The sequence below is a fragment of the Ascaphus truei genome, chromosome 4 (assembly GCF_040206685.1).
Source record: "Ascaphus truei isolate aAscTru1 chromosome 4, aAscTru1.hap1, whole genome shotgun sequence".
Lineage (NCBI taxonomy): Eukaryota > Metazoa > Chordata > Amphibia > Anura > Ascaphidae > Ascaphus > Ascaphus truei.
The window spans coordinates 88033192-88051510 of record NC_134486.1 but is presented as its reverse complement, the minus strand read 5'-3'; the positions used below and the strand labels follow the sequence as shown (position 1 = coordinate 88051510).

The following is an 18319-nucleotide window of genomic DNA, read 5'->3' as shown; positions in this document are numbered from 1 at the left end:
CAAGATTCTGGGAGGGCACATGAAAGAGTTAAACACGAAAACCTAAATGCAAAAGAGAAGCCCGTTCAGATGCCTGACGGCTTAGCACGGCTTAGCAAATATGCCCTTTTAGCTTCCTCCACTGTTACTTTTTATTCTTTCAGGGACTGCCCTAACTCGCTTGCTAAATTCACGCAAAACAAGGTTGTACCTATTGTACAGACAATGATGAAGTTAGTACGCACCTGCTTCCAGCTTTACGGCCCATTTAATAAGCGCAGAAAATAACATATTTTACTTCGCTGCAAAACGTTCTTGTCTTTCCCGTCATGTGTATTTTTAATTTTTTTTTATCTATGACTGATTTTCAGGAGAACAAATATCTAATCTGCATGGTGGTATCAGAGAAATGGAAGAATTAGTGTGGAAATATTAATAATATTTGTACAAGGTTTCATCCCTTCCACTCAAAGCACAAATGCAACCTACAGTACACAATTATTCTTCGTCGTTTAGATGCCCTGAGGAAACCCCGGTAACTAACCCGGGATTATCCTGGGGACCGCTCATTCCATGGAACTAAAAGGAGCACAGTTTAACTCTGTCGAATCCCCTTGTTCCAGGACTGTTATAAATAAATAATCATTTGGCAGGATTGCTGCTTTAGTAGCTCAATGTCGTGCGTTTTGTTTGTGAAAAGTGGCCAAAAATATATACTGTCTAAAATATATTGTTTGCACCTCTTGCAGAAAAGGAATGACGTTTAGTTATATTAACCTCTTATGTGGCTATTCAATATGTTGTAGACGTCTTACTCGTACTAACGAAGGTGGCTTCATTCTAAGGAATGGGATTAAAATCTTCTCCAGTTCACGAAAGATGTCTTCACAGCATACTGAATAGAGGTCATAGTGTGAAACTGGAGAAGCAAAATATAATAATATTAAACAATTACTGTGGCAACCCTAAATGCTTCTGGCACCTTAATTATATGGCATTACAATCTTGCCAGTCAATATGTATTTGGGCTGTGAGTGAAAAATGCTTGGGCAATATCATGCCATAGTACTGTAATTCTGCGCTCTTTAATTGGTGTCCAGCAGTACTCCCTGGCGGTGCTCTCATGGGTGAAATAGTACAGTAGCCCCACCCCCTTCTCTCGCACAGCTCATTCAAAACAATGGCCAGTTCTCTCTCTGGTGCATGTCCCATAGCAGATACCACAATACTGTATGACTGAATATTGAAAGACGTGGAGACGGTTCCATGGTGCGGAAAGCCAGCAAGAGGGGGACAGTCTATCCATCAATCAGGATCACTTTGTGAATGCGTAAGACAGCATTACTCCTGCATCCATTTCCCCCCACGTACTACACTATATCCTTTGTTTTTTATCTTCTGGTTTTTTCCATGAAAACTTTCAAAATAATCTTTTTTTTTATATATTATTTTGCTTATTACCAATGAGATGTTTTGGAACAGCACTTAAAAATTCTCAAGCTATTATTTGAAGAATTTTTAACTTGGTTATTTTGTATTAGTCTCAGTCTCTTAAGCATACTTTTATATTCTTATATATACACCAGGAGGTGCAATAGGGTTAGTTCAATGTTATGCCATGCCGAGTCTTTTCATTGATTGCTGCTGGGTTTACCACCAAAGCAGCACTGAGTTTCACTTAATATGTATGAAGTCTACTGCTGCCTATGTCACATCTACTCGCTTTTAATGGTTATAATGTGCTAGCGAAAAAAGATCGTATTCTATGTATATATATTGGGTACATTTATTTGCACCTAGGAAGTTCTCTCTGTCGTAGATTTTGTGACGGTTCAGGGGATTCGTGCTTCCCAATGTCTCCCCGTCACCCCTGCTCCCTCTGACCTTCCTCGCCTCCTCATCCATCTGTCCCTTCTTCCTCCCGCACCCGTTCCTCTGCGGCGTGTCCGTGCGTTCCCCGCGAGGTGCACACACCTCTCCAGGCACCCGTTCCCCTCCGCGGCACTCACAGCTTGCGGCGTCCCTCTATTCCCCCACCTGCCACATTACCTCCTTCGGTCACTTCTCCTGCTCTCTCGCCTTCCTTGGAGAGCGCCCCCGCGGAGCTCGCGCTCCCTGGCACACACTGTGCGCGCGCATCCAACCCTTACAGAGGGCGCGCGCACATGCTCTAGGTATAGGCCTTCCCAGAGCCCTGGCTCCGCCTCCCATAGCGTACAAGCCATATCCCTGTGTGATTCACCTGTCTCCTCCCTTGCTCCTTCTGACCTATCCCTGCAACCTCTCACTCAACCCTCTGCTCCTCCTTCCTCTCCCATTGGTGCGCCCTCCTTTATAATCCCTGTCTGTCCTCTGGCTCATTGCTCTGCATAGCTTCTTGTGACCCCTGTGTGTGCAGACTCTATGCTCGGCTCTCCTGTCTCTTTCAGCGCTGGTTCCTGTCTCTGCTTACCTTTGGATCTCCCTGGCTTGAACTCTGCTTTGAATTGGATTACCCTGCTTTCTCCTGCCCTTGAACCCTGCATTCGGATACTACTACGCTGCCTTCTCCAATCCTTGAACACTGGCTTACGGACATCACCACGCTGCCCTCTATAACCCCTGAACTCTGGCACACGGACATTACTATCCAAACTCTGGCATCCTGGACGTTGCAAGTATATGTTAACCCTTTCTCAACAGGCCCAGCAACGCATTACCACACTCCGGGCACGCCCTCACTGCTGTGGGTGCGTGTTATAACCTTACCCACCTCAGTACTGGGGACTGGCCAGGTCGGCGGACATACAGGCGTTACAGATTTACAACAGATAATTTCCCTGGCCGGTAGATCCCACATGTAAGACCCAATCACGGATATAAAGTGCACGTGGTTAGGTAGGTATTTTTTTTATTATAAAGTATGTATTATGTATTAATAAATTATTATAAATTTACTGAATTCTTCCTTCCACCACACTTTTGGTGGTTATTCTTGTCTTTTGCCATTTCTTGAAATTCAATATCATATTTATTCAACTATAGTAATTTCTTGTATGACGAGCTCACTGCTATTTACATTTTTTCACTCTTGTGTTGATGTCGCAGACTTATGTTTGCTTTTGAATCCATTCATTCTTTGTTCTATCTCTTCAGGTAATATCCAGTATACATTACTAATTATATATATATATATATATATATATATATATATATATATATATATATATATATATATATATATCTGAGTATATATATACACACACACACATATATATATATATATATATATATATATATATATATATATATGTATATATACATATATACACACACACACACACACACGGTAAATTAAAGTAACTGTTCCTATGGACTGTTTAGAATTTACTTGGCTCTTCCAAAAGTTTTTCTCCCATTAAATGCATAACGATTGCACAAAGCCCTAAAAGTATTCACTTTCTGAACATGAAGCTGCTTTATTTGAATATACAGTGACCAAATTCAATTGTATCTTCTGGTTATTTCAGACGACTTTTGGGACCTTAGTTTATATTGCACACAAGCCTAAAGAAGACAGAGTCATCAAGTCCTGAAAGCGCTGCCGTGTCTATATCAATCCAAACGAAGAAGAGCACAGAGTGCCCAAAGAAGCATTGTAAAGCTGTGTCGTCTCCCACTCAAACATCGGATCCATGCACTTCTACTTTAAACTGTGCGGTCAAAACGTGTATATGTAGAGGCAATCTATGTATAGGCCAAACAGCGTCCATTGCTAGTGTCTGGGGGTTTTCAGCAGAGTAAAAAAAAATGACCTTCGTTCAAAGCATTTTAACTTAACACAATACTAGGCTGCACCGATATTGTCGAATGGGGGGGGGGGGGGAATGACTTCTGGGGTTGTCTGGCAAAGCACCCTTCCTCTACCGGGCCTAGGACAGCTGTCCTGTCGTTCCTGATGGCGGCCCCGAGACCTGCTGTGCCCTGCCTGCCAACACAATGCACCATTTTCCAACACTGGGTTGAATTGAAACCGCTTTATCTTTCACTGTGTACTGCAGCACCTCAAATATTTATTTCCATCTTCTTTTTTTTTTTAGGGGGGGAGGGGTCGGGGGATGACTCCTGAGACATGAAAGGTGAAATTGCCCCGATGATAACCCAATTGCAGGGGAGAATTATTGCCATTGCGGTAACCTGTCATATTCAATCGTTCGTTTTACATTTTATATTAGGCGATGTTCAAATAGTGTCACATATCAGACTCTCACGGCTAGGGAAAGTAAGATGTTACTACGAGCTTTGTGATTGCAGGTAAATAAAATATGACAAAACACCAAGGTGCCCGTTTATCAATGATTTACAGCCCTTTACATTATAAAGCTGAATGCCGCTTGTGTGTGAGTAACAGGAGACTAACTCATTTATCAAGCAGCTTCTGCCACTATGCCAATGCTTTTGCAATTGTGGTTTCCAGACAGCGTTTACAAATAATTCATTCCTGTCTTTAGAAGTATTAGGGCAAACTCATTTTAATTATATGTATTAATTGAAAATAGGGTACAATATTTTTTTAAATAAAGTGTGTGAGATACAAGAAATCTTTAGAAGGTGCAAATAGAAGTAACAAACACCTTCTATATGAGAAAACAGACGTGTGTGTACCCATGGGTCAAAACGTTTCTGTAAGTTTCTCAACGTCATACAAAAAAAGGATTATTTTCTTTTTGCCACTGTGACTTCATTTCAAGGCTGTATTTAGCAACTCCGCCGTTTATACATTCTGTGGTTTTGTTCAGGAGACGTTGGTTGCTAAACATTTGACTCCCATGAAAGCTAAAATGGCCACTTCCATCCGCACACATTAAAACATGGCAGCAGCTTACGCCAGGTCAAATAAAGAAACAGCACAAACTAGTGTTTGAAAAAATTCAAAGCAAGATGACATTTGTTAGCCCAGTGTAAAGTAATAGTTTGTTATGACCATTTTATAGTTTTCTAGGACTGCTGCTCCCAAATAAGGAAATTGCGATTTCAAAATATATATATTTTATATAATTGAAATCAAAAGATTCCCATCTCCATTATATGTAGTTTTTTATATACAAGAAACAAGTGTGTACCTTAGATCAGGGGGGCGCAAACTTTTTTCCCTGCGCCCCCCTGCCGGCTGTCCCCTCACTCCCGCGCCCCCCCCAACCCAACCCCAACTTACCCGCGCTCCGGCGTAATGACGTCACGTTGCCATAGCAACGTGACGTCACATGACCTCGCAGCGTCATTTTGACGCCGCGTTGCCATGGCGACGCAGGGAGGAAGCCGCCGGAGCCACGGTAAGTTAGGTTTACAGAGGCCCTGCAGCTCCCCTGGCACTTAATTTAAGTGCCTTCGGGAAGCGCGCGGGGCCTCTGTAAACTCCGCGCCCCCCGTCGGCAGTGTCGCGCCCCCCCTGGGGGTCGCGCCCCACAGTTTGCGCACCGCTGCCTTAGATATTACCATCATTGGGAGAAACAGCAGCCCTTTCTACTAGGATTAGCATTGCTCCTCAGACAGGAAGTTGGTGGCAGCCATTTTGTCTTGAACAGGGGTTTCAAAATTGTAATTATTTATATCTCTATGTAGCACCTTTTCCCCCAACCTTTAAGTGAGATTGTGTTGCTACCGATGTATTATTTTGCTGGTGCATACCTGTGTGGTGGAACAGAAGGCCTGAGATCTCCGCGATGTTGTTGGGAAATATCAAGACAGGCTATCATAGATGGTTCGTCATTCAGCAGCAGCGCCTCCAGCCCAAGAGGATCCTGGTACAGCCAGGATGAACCTCAGGGGCACTCTTCTTAGGTTGCTCTCTTATCAAACATCATACCAGAGATGGGATAACTGGGCTTTATTGAACACAGCATGGCAGTACAGGTTACAGTCCCTGATGGCAGTACCCAGGCTTGAGACCTTGAATACCCTGCTCAGAAAACCTTACCCCCTAACAGGGCAAGGCCTCAGCCTACTCCTTTCCAGGAGAGGCTCACGACTGTGTCCTCATAGCATGAAGGGCAGCTCAGAACTAACTCCCAGACACTTACTCTAAACTCAAGAGGGAAACCCCCACCTTCCCAGGGGAGTGGTTTGTAAGCCGGCCTTCTATCAGTCACAGCCCCCCCCCCCCCTTGTAATACCAGGCTATTCCTGAACTTTTTTAGGTAACACACATATAACAATACAACCAGGCCCTGTAGGATTTGCTCCCAACACTGCCCAAGCTTTACTGGAACTTACAGTGATAGAGGGGCCAGGGAATTACTAGCCTAAGGGAGCGTGGCTACATCTATATTATGGGGTCTTCAAGAGTTGCAATTAATGTATTAAATTAACTGAAATACCATGCATTCAATTACAGTATGTAAAGATGAACTGCTTTAATTTTACATTCTCACAAACAACTGTTTTTATTTAAGTTGCAGAATAAACAATGAACGCAGAATAAACCGAATGAAAAAAATTTGCTGAATATTTTAAAGCAGTAATCCTGCCTATTTTCAGTATCATTTTTTTTTAAACGAATTAAAACTGGGGTTTTTTTTTAAACGAATTAAAACTGGGGCGCCCTCCCTAAGGAAACTGAAATGTCATCAGGGAGGGGAAATGGGTGGTTGACGTTGCAGCTTCCTATTGGATGACCGTTTAAATATCTAGGAATTCAGACCGGCAACTAAACCAATATTTTGTGAATCAGGGGGGTCCCCGGATCTGAAAATAGAGCGGTTCAGCATAAGAGGACATCCGTTTTTTGTTTTGAATAATCAATACAGAAAATGGGCGGCATTGCAGCTTTAAAATATTCAACAATCTACTTTCTCTGTTCATTATCAATTAGTGTGTCTTTAGTCATGCACAAGCAGCAACGCCATGCGTTTCTTATCAAAGAAAACCATGACTAACCTACCAATTTAAAAAGTGCAAGCTTTTATCACTTGGATTGCAACAGCATAAAGAGAAAAGGTAAATAAAGCTTTGCTGTAGACAGAATATGTGGCATAAAGAAATGACTTTAACGTATTGCCCCTTTAAAAGACAAAGGGCAGCATGTTTCAGGTTTAACGGTCATGTTGATATATAGGTTAAAAACCATGGTGACTACAGAAAGCTCTTCAATAACTTCCGTACCTTTGCAAACATTGTGTTCTTTTTCTTTGATAACAGGAAAGTTGGTCTATCAAAACCAAGGACACTGGTGTTAAAAAGGTGTTTATTTTCCATAGTCTATCTACCACAAAGTATTACAGTTTAGAGGGGTCATTTAAAGATTGCAGTGAGCAAGGTAACAATGCCATAGATTACAGCAAGTGAAACAAATATTGTGTGCATTTATCTACCAAGTGAATTACTACTGTTTGCTGTTCCAGATCATGATATTTCATTGGAACACTCATTTTGGTAAAAGCATGGACATGGTTTTTTTTTTAAAGATGCGTTTTTGTTGGAACACACTATATTACTCTGCTTTACAATGTGAGCCCCTATAGATGTTTTAACATACATGTCGTGATTTTTCTATAAGCCAGGGATGGAAGACGGGATACTACAATATTCCTACATCAACTGTATACTTTCATCACTTACCCACCATATCCTCGTCAGAAAAGTCTCTGCCATTCATATGCCAGATTAATAGCAGGACGATACCAGCAAAACTAAATTGCTATCATTACATCGTAAGAAACTGGCCCTGCATCTGCACTTCTTGTGACTTTCTAGGAACCATCCACATCGACAGACATTTCCAAGTAATCTGGGATTAATGATTTTGTTGTGGGGAATGTCAATAGGAGCGCCTAATGCTGACTGCCAGTGACTCACTCCGCTAGTAACGGTTTTCCTGTTTCAATTAATGCATCTCATGGAGGTACCAAACCTTGCATATTTGTACAGGCCCGTGAAGGTTTACAAACCAATATCTCCTTTACGCAGAGCCCTGTGCTTATCATGTTGCACACCCAAATCTATGACTAGCCTAGCTAAAACTGCACAAATGGTAATCTTACTTACCCTCTCCCCCCCTCCTCCCCCAATTACACAGAGTAAGGGACTTTTTGCCAATTTCTAATGTCTTATCTGAGGAATCCTTGCCAGTCCAGGCCACAATAATGGTACTTTTAGAGAAGAGAATGATCACTTCATTGTGAATGCCAGAGACGGCGCCAAGTTATAGAGACAAGTATTACTTCAAAAAATGATTTGGACATTCCCCACACTAAAATCATTAATGCCAGATAACTTCAACATTTCTGTTGATTTGGATGGTTTCCAGACATCCTAATTTAACATCCAAAATACTAGATCTGTTCAGACATTTAACAGTCAACTAAAATATGAGGTGAACTTTGCTGAAGGAAATCCATTGTTGATGGAAAAAACCCTTAAGGGGTTTGGACCATGCCTTCTTGTGATGGACGTTTGAACCAGTCCCTGTGTGTCTTAAAGGTGCAATTCATGCTATTTTATTATAGGTTTGAAGCAGGGGGTCTCCGTAGCTGAACCCCATTAATTTCAACTCCAGGGACCCCCTGCTTCCCGAGATACTTACCTTCAAAAGGAGATGCCGGTATCTCGTTAAAGTTGGAAGCTCCAGAAAGAAAGGCGAACCCGATGACATCATGGCTTGCTATTGGTCCTCAGGTGGCGAGAGATTTTTTTTTAAAGCGGCCATTACGTGATCCCTGCTAGCCGAGCGCCTACCAGCACCCCCTACGGAGGTATCTCCGGAAGCAGGGGGTGCCCGGAGGTGAAATGAGTAGGGCTCAGCTCTGGACACCCTCTGCTTCAAACCTATGTTTTACAAGATAAATTAAATAAATTGCTAGCTTGGATTGCCTCTTTAAATTCTCGAATAGTTGTAGCGAGTACCTGCATATTAAAGAATACTTTCTAGAGAACAGTGTTTTTCTCCCATAGTACCATCATTCATATAAACTTCCATGGACGGTTTTTTTTTTCCCATTGTCTATTTTTCAGGCACTGGACAAATCCAATGAAACAGTGGAGTGAAAAGAAAATACAGCCTGCCATCTTAATAATAAAAGTCCTTCTCTATTAAATGAGTGACGTTATGCCACTGGCTATTTGGCTTAGCAGTATGCAATGTGAAGCTAGAGTAAGAATAAGATTTATTTGTCTAAAATTTGCTGAGAGGTTCCAACAGGATGCGAGATCCTGTTGGGTCATCTGAGATGAAAATGATTTAATGATAACTGTCAGTGTGGCAGCAGATTATTGGCAGATGCATCATTGTTTAAGTATAGTTGTGTTCTTGGCATGAAGCAATGCTATTAATATTTACATCATCAGGTTGGATTAAAAGTTAATGTAAACGGTGCAGAAAAAGAAATAAAACCACGTTTATTATTGTATTTATAACTGCTACACATTTCACGGTGAATGAAAGGATCCTTTTGCAAGGCCTCTGCCTTATAGGAAGCATTGTGGTTCAGGCCAGAATCATAGAAGTTTGAGGGATCCGGAATCGGAGTACCTTAGGTACAGCTACCAAACTTCCGGAAGCCGTAACAGTGCAGGTTTTCGGGAGCCTGCAATAGATGCCAAAATGTCATCTATAATACTTCAATTAAAGGAAAACATACTTTAACAAACATAAATTTAACAAGTATTTTAAGCCGTTTGACCTATTTGTGCTTTCCACAGATCTGTCACACAACTGGAAGAGTACATCACTACGTTTTCTAGATTTAAATGTAGAAGATAGGGTGCCGGTACAATGTATTTATGGGGATTGATAAGGGCTTTGAACCCCTCCGTACACGACTCTGCCAGACGTGGTCATCTGATGTGCTCCTAGTTATGAAAGTAACCTGACCTGAGATTCTTGGAATTGATGGCCTTGAAACAAAATATGCTAAGAATTTTCCAGAGGTCCCCTTGAGCCTTCAAGCTTGGGTGAAATATGAAATTCTGATGAAGTTCAAAGAAAAAGTGGTTGCAGAATATGCCACCAGATGGTCTAATGGTACATACGTGTAACAGATCATTGTGGTGAAATTTCAGTCAGAAGTGAATGGGATATATTATTTTCTTCTACAGAGTGGAAGCAATGCATTTAACTGGATGGTGATTCATTGCAGCCTCACTTTTATGCACTGAAGGGGTTCCAAGATGAGTTTACTCAATTGACTGGCAGGGAGTTATCAAAGCGTAATCCTCGCTGTCACGGCCGAATCGGTGATATCCGACATTGACTTTAATGGCTGGTAACCCCGATTGTGCGGACATACCGCGGATCACTCTTTGATGCCTCCCGGACACTATATTTGTCAGGCTATTGCCATCTTCTGTGGCTCTGGTAATGAAACAAATTGTTGCTTTTACAATACTACTTTAGCAGATGCACATTAAAAGAACACAATTTCTGCACCACCTTAAGACACCAGCGATTGACCACATTTTTCTGTTCTGGACAACTGCTGTTTTTTCAAGCAATGACAGGGTTAAGTCGGCATATGTTTAAATTGGCTCTGTCAGACAAAAAAAAAGTGAAAGATGAGGTCATAGGTTATCCTTTGAGGTTCAGCAGACATCTGTATTTGAAATATGACTCCCTTTCAGAGTTTTGAAGAAATATTGCTTAACGTTTTGTTAACCCATTTGGTGACGAACAGCCTTTTAAAAGATTCCAAAATCAGTTCAGAAGCAGAGCAGACCCTGTTACAAGGTTGAAAGTACATAAGGGCATAAAGATATGTTTTGTGGCTTTCTATAGAAGTGTATTGATTATACCCAATTCCCAAAGTGGCAATGTCCTCTTGAACTTAAAGAGATATTCTTGGTGTGGTCTTACAGATCATCTTCAGAATCGATCGACTGTACTGAACAATTTTCAGCACCGCAAGGCAGGGGTTCTCAACTCCAGTCCTCAAGGGCCATAAACAGGTAACGTTTGCAGGATATCCCTGCTTCAGCACAGGTGGCTCAGACCTGTGCTGAAGCAGGGATATCCTGCAAACCTGACCTGTTGGGGGGCAGGGGGGATCTTGAGGACTGGAGTCGAGAACCCCTGCCATAAGGTAAGCATTTTCTATCCACCGTTTTATTTTTAATGTAAAAATAATGAAAGATTCAATAATGAGGGAAAAAAAGCAGACCTAAATCTTTACAGTTTATTGTGTCAATTTAATTTTTTTTTTTTTTTTTTAGCGTTTCCGCCTTTTTAAAGGCAAATGTATAACGTGTATTAACAATGATTCTTGGAATATACTTTCAGTATATAACAACAGATTACATCACATTAAATTCACCCAAAATGGGTAACAAATAGCATAAGAACTGGCAGATCATATTATTTTTTTTTAACTTACAATATCTTACTCTGTACAAACTGCATTAAAATGAGCCCCACCTGTACTGTACATCCCTTAATGCAAGCAATATATTTAGAACTTCAGGCACTGATACTGGATCTCTTATTTCTGGATTTATTGCGACTCAGAAGAACATATAAATGGGAAGTATATGTAGCCAAAAAAAAACTCATCGTATTGATTCCCCCAGCGTCTTCATCAATTTTTTCACCAAGTATTTTAAGTGAAGTTATTGTATTAACGACAAATATTTCTACAGTGACAGTTTCTGTGCTAAGAGTCTTATACAATTAGGCCTTCAAAAATCTAACAATGAACAGTTAATGTTAACCACATCATATATATCTATATATATTTTTTTTTTTTTCAGTTTGACATTTTTCAACATAGAAATACATCTATAAAAGTTTCTGTGGACACTAGGTCATGCTTGCATGGAATTTTACAGCAGCTTAAGAACACATTATGGATGCCGTATAAATCTGGTGCAGAATTCTAACAAACTTGAAAAGGCCTCAATGGTTCATGGTTTTTATAATACCATTAATTTATCACACTGTTAGAAAATGTCACACTTTGTATTACTATTTTTTTTCCCCTTTAGAGCTCAGAGTACAAACACGTCATTTGTAAGTTATGTTCTTGTTGACTACTTGTTAAAAGCTCCAGTTATTGAGGCAGCGCTGTATATTATCTCTTAAACTGGGGGTTTTATGAAGTCCGACATATGAAGAAGCTACAAAATACTGCCCTGCCAACTGGATTTATTTTTGCTTGGTGCCACTCGAGCATGAATTAAATATTATTTCAAAATTTGGGATGTTCTTGTCGGCTAATTTAGAATTTCAATAAATGTGCAACAGTGGAAATAAATTGCCTTGACAACTACATTAACATTGCATTTTTTCCCCCTCCCAAAAGACCTTAAACAAGTCTTTAAATCCTGGGTTACAATACTGGCCACTTGCATTAAAAACAATAATAGAAGGTAATGCCCCAAATATGTATTCGTGGGCATGGAATAGCAGTAGAATAGAAGTAGTCTTGTTAGAAGCAGTGTGCTTTGAGCATTCCTGCCTGGTGCATTGGCCAAGGCTATATGGCTACAACTTTAATACATGGAGGTCATGTTGAAGTACTTTTCATTTACAGTTATCTGGCCTGTTCATATCAGCATGTTCACCGTCTTCTTTCTTCTCCTTCTTCTCCGCCAAAGCTAGATGTTTTAATTTATTTCTGCCCAAAATGGTATGCATATTTGTTAACACTTTTGTATATCTTTTCAGACTTCTTGCCATATAAATTTGATTGTTCTGTCCTTAGCTTTAAAGATGCTGTATTTTCCCCCTAGAAAAAAGGGATACAAATCACACTCTTAGTAAATAAAAAAAAAGGTGCTCCCTTAAAGACATTGGGAATAAGCAGGTCACACACCATTATATGCATAGGAACGAACCCATAGAAGCAACGGAAGCTTTTTACAGCCGTGGCAAATTCTTAGCCTGTGCCTGGGTTACACTGGCACCAACAAAGTTTCACAAAAGCTATACACACGTGTAGGTCGGACTTGGCGTTTGCGTGACCGCGCCGATTGCGACCCGGAAGGATTAACGATGCAGGAGGTCCCACTAAAAAGAATGAACCCCGCGAATAGTTTCCCGCGGCCACGCGAACGGTAAGGCTGGCTACATCCATATATCTATATATATATCTAGATATCTATCTATATATATATACACACACAAATATATATATATATAAATAAAAATAAAACACATATATATACATATATATATATATATATATACACACATATATATATATATATACATACACACACACACACACACACACACACGGCTTGGTTTATAAGCAATATGAATGATAATGTATGCACAGTTTGGAAAATAGACAACACAAATGAGGTCCAGGGTAAGAACAACAAAAAAAAACTGCCTTTGATTCAGGGCTGGAAGGCAATGCATGCAGACATTTTAGAAATGTACAGATTGTACAAATACAGGTATGAGTAAAATGAGGAGTGATGCCGGTGACATGCGGGTAGATGCTCTGAGGTTGCTACTTTAAAATCCATACAGCAGGGGTGGCCAACGCCAGTCCTCAAGGGCCACCAACAGGTCAGGTTTTAAGGCTATCCCTGCCACCTGTGCTGAAGCAGGGAAATTCTGAAGACCTGACCTGTTGGTGGCTCTTGTGGACTGGCGTTGGCCACCCCTGTGCTACAGTGTTTGTATGCTTGCCGATTTGGTTCTAGCCCCATTGTGGGTTCTCTTCTATGTGCGCCTTTATCGCTACAATGAATCGTTGTAAAATAGCTCGACAGAGTTCTTTTCTATATTGAATCATATGATCTGGATTCGTTATACATGCATATTAGTTGTACAAAGAATTCTTTATAGTATGAGACACTGAAGGTGATTGTAAAATGCCAATATCCAAATTTGAAAGGAACATTAAAAAAAAAAAAAAAAAAAAGGGTTATTTGTCTCTTTGTTGTTTTTAACATTTTTTTTTGTTATAAGTTCAATTTCTATAAAGGAGTTTACACAAAGCATAGAGTAGCTAAAATATAGATCCTTAATTTAGTAATTTTACACTTGTAATTTTGCCAACAATAAATTTCAGGATGTATCAAATAAGGGCACAAGAGGCTTACGCTGTATACTTTAAGTTTTTTTTTATTTTTTCAATAAAGGGACAAAATGGGTGTATGAACAGGATAATGCAGACAACTGCCAAAAAAACACAGACAGTGGTTTATCCAATAGAAATTAACAAAGACCAGAAACAAATACAATTAAAAAAAAAACATGTTTGTATGACCTTTGGTCATCAAAATAATAATATAACAAAATAAAAACAATAACAAGAAAAAAAAAATTAAAAAAAGGTCCAAATATGTGCCTCAGTTTTAAACAAAGCACATAACCCAATAATAAATAGTGACTCCCATAGTAAAAGATAAAATTTCAAGTTACGACAAACAGCTTTCATTACAGGAATAGAAAAGGCCAATAACAAAATATTCTGCATTGCCATTTACGAAAAAAAAAAAAAAAAAAAAGAAAAGTACTGACTTAAGCGGTCTTTCACCTTAATATGCTTTGCATATGAAATTCTTTTCCAATCTAAATATAAAAGCACCATTTCGTTTTTTGGCAATGAAAATAAATTCAAAATGTGTGTCTCTTGTACTGCGCGTGAAGTTTAGATTCTGGAATGTAGGGAGAGAAGTGAAGGGACAGAAAGCTCACTACAGAACAAACCCATGGCATTAGCTTGCAGTACTGCATACAGTATGGTAGCCAGCAAAGAGAACCAAAAACAAATAACAGAAAGATATGTACAGCACTCGGACACGGCTCTCAGCATGACATATTCTTATAGGTTTTGCCACTTAGCCATCAAATGGCTCGTTTTCTGTATAATGTCACTTTATTTATTTTTTGTCTTAAAACATACAAATAATTTGCACTATATTATCCTGCCAAATTAAAAAATATATACTGTGGCAGCCGGTGTTTTTATTCCACTACCAAAAAAAGGTACATTGGTACCTTTTTAAGAAAACAAGCAACTGTTAAAAATACAAGCTTCAATATAAATACTATAGTCCCTACACTAGGTGAACATTTAATTCAAATACCATTCTAGAAATACAGAAAGAAAAAAAAGACCATAAGTGTGTTTTTAGCATAGGAATCAACAGGAGTGTGCATTTTCCTATATTTAAGTACTATATAGTCTGAAACCTTTCCCCCAACGTACGTTTTATACAACCTGAAAGAGCTGAGTTATTATATCCAAGGCATAGCATTTCCACTACCATTTTATTTGCAATGAATAACAAGTCTTGTACATCAACAAGACAATGGAGCCCTAAAGTACAGTTCCCCTTAACAAAAGTGATGTTGCCCGCATTTATACTTGAAACTGTTTTTGTACACCAAAAAATCCTTGCACTGTAAAGGCCAACGCAATCATTACTTTAAAGTACATGTGGTCTGTTTCCATTCACAGCATTGTAATGTGATTTCTAGGTATAGTTGTAAGTCAAGTAAATGGCTGGCAGAGTTATGTATATACACACACACACACCCGTATGCATATATAAAGATGTATGTGTATGAAGATCAATACACACATCCAAAATTTCAGAATATTTGCAACATTTCCCTTATGTGTAGACCTGTAAACAGGGAAAATTGTACAGTGCATTTAAATGTATCTGAGCATTCTTACTTTATACTCAACCACCCGTACCTCTGATTAAAGAAAAGGTGCAGACATTTCTGGAAGAGTCAAGTGCTATTAGAAGATCAACTGGGGAACATCGTAGATCACTAATAAAACAACAAATCTGTTCTTTTTTGTTTTTCATGATAAAGAGTGCAAAGCAAAAAGGTCAAACTTTCCTTTTAGGGAGCACAAACATATACTGTTAGCTTGGAAATGATCGTATGTATTTATTTTTATTTAAAAAAAAAGGGGGGGGTATTTTTCAAGGCAAGCCTCAAAAGTTCATAGTTAATCATCATTGTATCAGTCACTAGCTTATTTGCTGTATTTCTTGCTAATGGAAAGGGAACCACTTTGTGTTCATAAAACGCAAATGTTCCCCAATTTCCTATTGTGCCACCCCACAATGTTATTGTCCATCTTTCCATGCAGTGGAGAATTTGAGGTTACTAGTTAACGGTCAGTCAGACAGCCCCATATATTAAGAATAACTTATTTGGTTTTAGTATTTTGCGCCAGGTACTCAAAAAAAAAGTCACCATAAAATCGCTATAAATGAAACGCCTCGCCATTATATTCTAAATCAGCTTTAATTCTAAGTTTAATCACAGAAACATTAGGCAAATTGGAGAAGGGGAATCAAATTCCTTCAAAGCTGACAGCAGGAGCAAATAGCTTACATATCATTAAATAAATATAATGGAAGAATGATGATTAACTAGGACTTACTGGGTCATATTTTTAGGTAGCCTCGGTTAGAAGAAATACAATTTATCATAATTATATGCTAGGCCCCGAAGACCTATATTTTCAATGTTGAATTAAGTAATAAGTTCATTGACACATAGGAAGAACCATTAACCATGGTTTCAAATAGACTGAAGGCACTCCGATATATATTTTTGTGATTTAAACCAAATGATAGAACAAATTCCTTTTTTTGTTTCTACTTTTCAAGGCCTTTTTTTTTTTTTGCTTGGTTGTTTTCTAAACACTACAGGTAACCCCCAGCATGAAGAAATGAAGCTCCTCCAGCAGTTCATGTTGCAGCACTATAATGCCTGTCCCGAGAGGGTTAGTGAAAAGATGTTCCCTCTGCACATCACAAAACAAACTGTACATGATATGTATTACAGAATGTATGCAGCATGGTCACTTCTTAGAACGGACCTGGAAACAGCAACGTTTGCAACTAATTCAGGGACAATTGAAAATAGCTATAACATACCATACATGCTGTCTATTTTAAAAATAAAAAAATAAAAAAAACAACATACACAATATGTAAATTATTGCACAAGAGAAAGGCTCAAAGTTTGCGTAAAATGCAATAGTATTGCCCCAATAAAGAACATGCATTCAAACGGTGGGGAAGGGGAAATTAAAAAAAAAAAAAAAAAAGAATTATTCAAAAACAGGTGTGCTAGTGACAAGCACGCTCTTGAATCCTTAGCTTTCATTACTTTTATCACAAGGGACTAGGGGGAAAAAATCTACAGGGGGGGGGGTTATTAATATACCTCTATTCAGTTTTTATATCATTATTCAAGACTCGATCACTGTGCCATTTTTTCATGTGTTTCTCCAGGGTACTGTACACGCTAAAAGGCATCTGACAAATTTCACATTTGTAAACGTCCTTTCCCACCTGACCATGTGTTTTCATGTGCCGGGTAAGTTTGCTACTCTGCGCGCAGGCGTAGTTGCAAAGCTCACACTTATATGGCCTTTCACCAGTGTGGCTCCTCCTGTGAACAGTGAGGTTACTACAGTTCTTGAAGATTTTCCCACAGTACTCACAAGTGTCGCTGCGCTTGCCCTCTTTTGAACTAGGCCTGCCAGGCCCCGGGCCACTAATATGGGGAGTGCTTCCTCCACTTCCTGTGCCACTACGGCCTGAAATTCCTCCATCCATTTCTCCTGGAGGCGTGGAGAAGCGTAAACTGCCATTTTCGGATGAATGCTCCGAGGAGGAGGCAAAAGGCGATTGTCTGGAGTCTCCAAAGCTGAAGAATGGATCTTTTAGCTGCCTAGAAGCGGCATAGCCAGCAAGCCACTGGGAGTAAACATTATCTGCGTTAGGCATGGCTGAAGCAGGTAGGTCAAATTCCTTCTCAAGTTTTATGCGTTTAGAAAAAGGACTCGGAGAGCTTGGGCTACCCAGCAGCAGTTTTTTCGACAAGCCTCCGGTAGCAGACTCCCCTGGTGAACACCCCCTCCCATTAACAGTGCCACCGTCTATGCGATCTGACTCTCCTGCCACGGAGTCTTCATCGCAAGTGTCTCTGTGCGCTTCTGGTTCAGACAAATGCCCTCTTTTATGTTTTTCAACCAAGACCTGGTGATAGGCATCGCTAAAGTGATGCATTGCACCGAGGCCCAGCCCTTGCATGACATCAGGCATGGAACGGTTCTCCTCGCCAGATCTGGAGTTGTTCTCATGGTGACGAGCAGCTTCAAGGTTAAGGCCAAAACTAAAATCTGGCCGACTGTCTGTTTCTGTCAAGTCCTCTTCCTCCTCCTCCTCTTCTTCCTCCTCCTCTTCCTCCTCCTCCTCTTCTTCATCCTCCTCCTCCTCATCACCATTCTCTGGGATCATGTTGGGGTCATTTTCACTTTTAAACTTTGCTACTACAGACTTGAGAGCATTGCTTGCACTGCCAACTAAATCACTTGTTCCCGGCTCTGGGGAGCTGGCGGTGGACAGACCATCATCTGATTTAACAGTCATAGGG

General features: G+C 39.9%; 1 protein-coding gene across 9 annotated transcripts in view; it reads right to left on the bottom strand.

Annotated features, from left to right (window-relative positions):
• Positions 1 to 11089: 11089 nt before the first annotated feature.
• The window catches only part of BCL11A (BCL11 transcription factor A), a 126333-nt gene continuing 119103 nt past the window's right edge, over positions 11090 to 18319 (bottom strand). For 6 of the 9 annotated variants that reach the window (XM_075596203.1, XM_075596202.1, XM_075596199.1 and 3 more), the window contains 2 exons: positions 17105 to 18319; positions 11090 to 12671 (listed from right to left, as the gene is read on the bottom strand). The exon at positions 17105 to 18319 is cut by the window's right edge and continues 808 nt beyond it. In XM_075596203.1, the coding sequence (XP_075452318.1) occupies positions 17107 to 18319 (1213 nt within the window). In that variant the 3' untranslated portion in view covers positions 11090 to 12671; positions 17105 to 17106. The remainder of the gene's footprint in view (positions 12672 to 17104) is intronic. The other 3 variants (XM_075596204.1, XM_075596201.1, XM_075596197.1) reach the window with 2 other exon arrangements.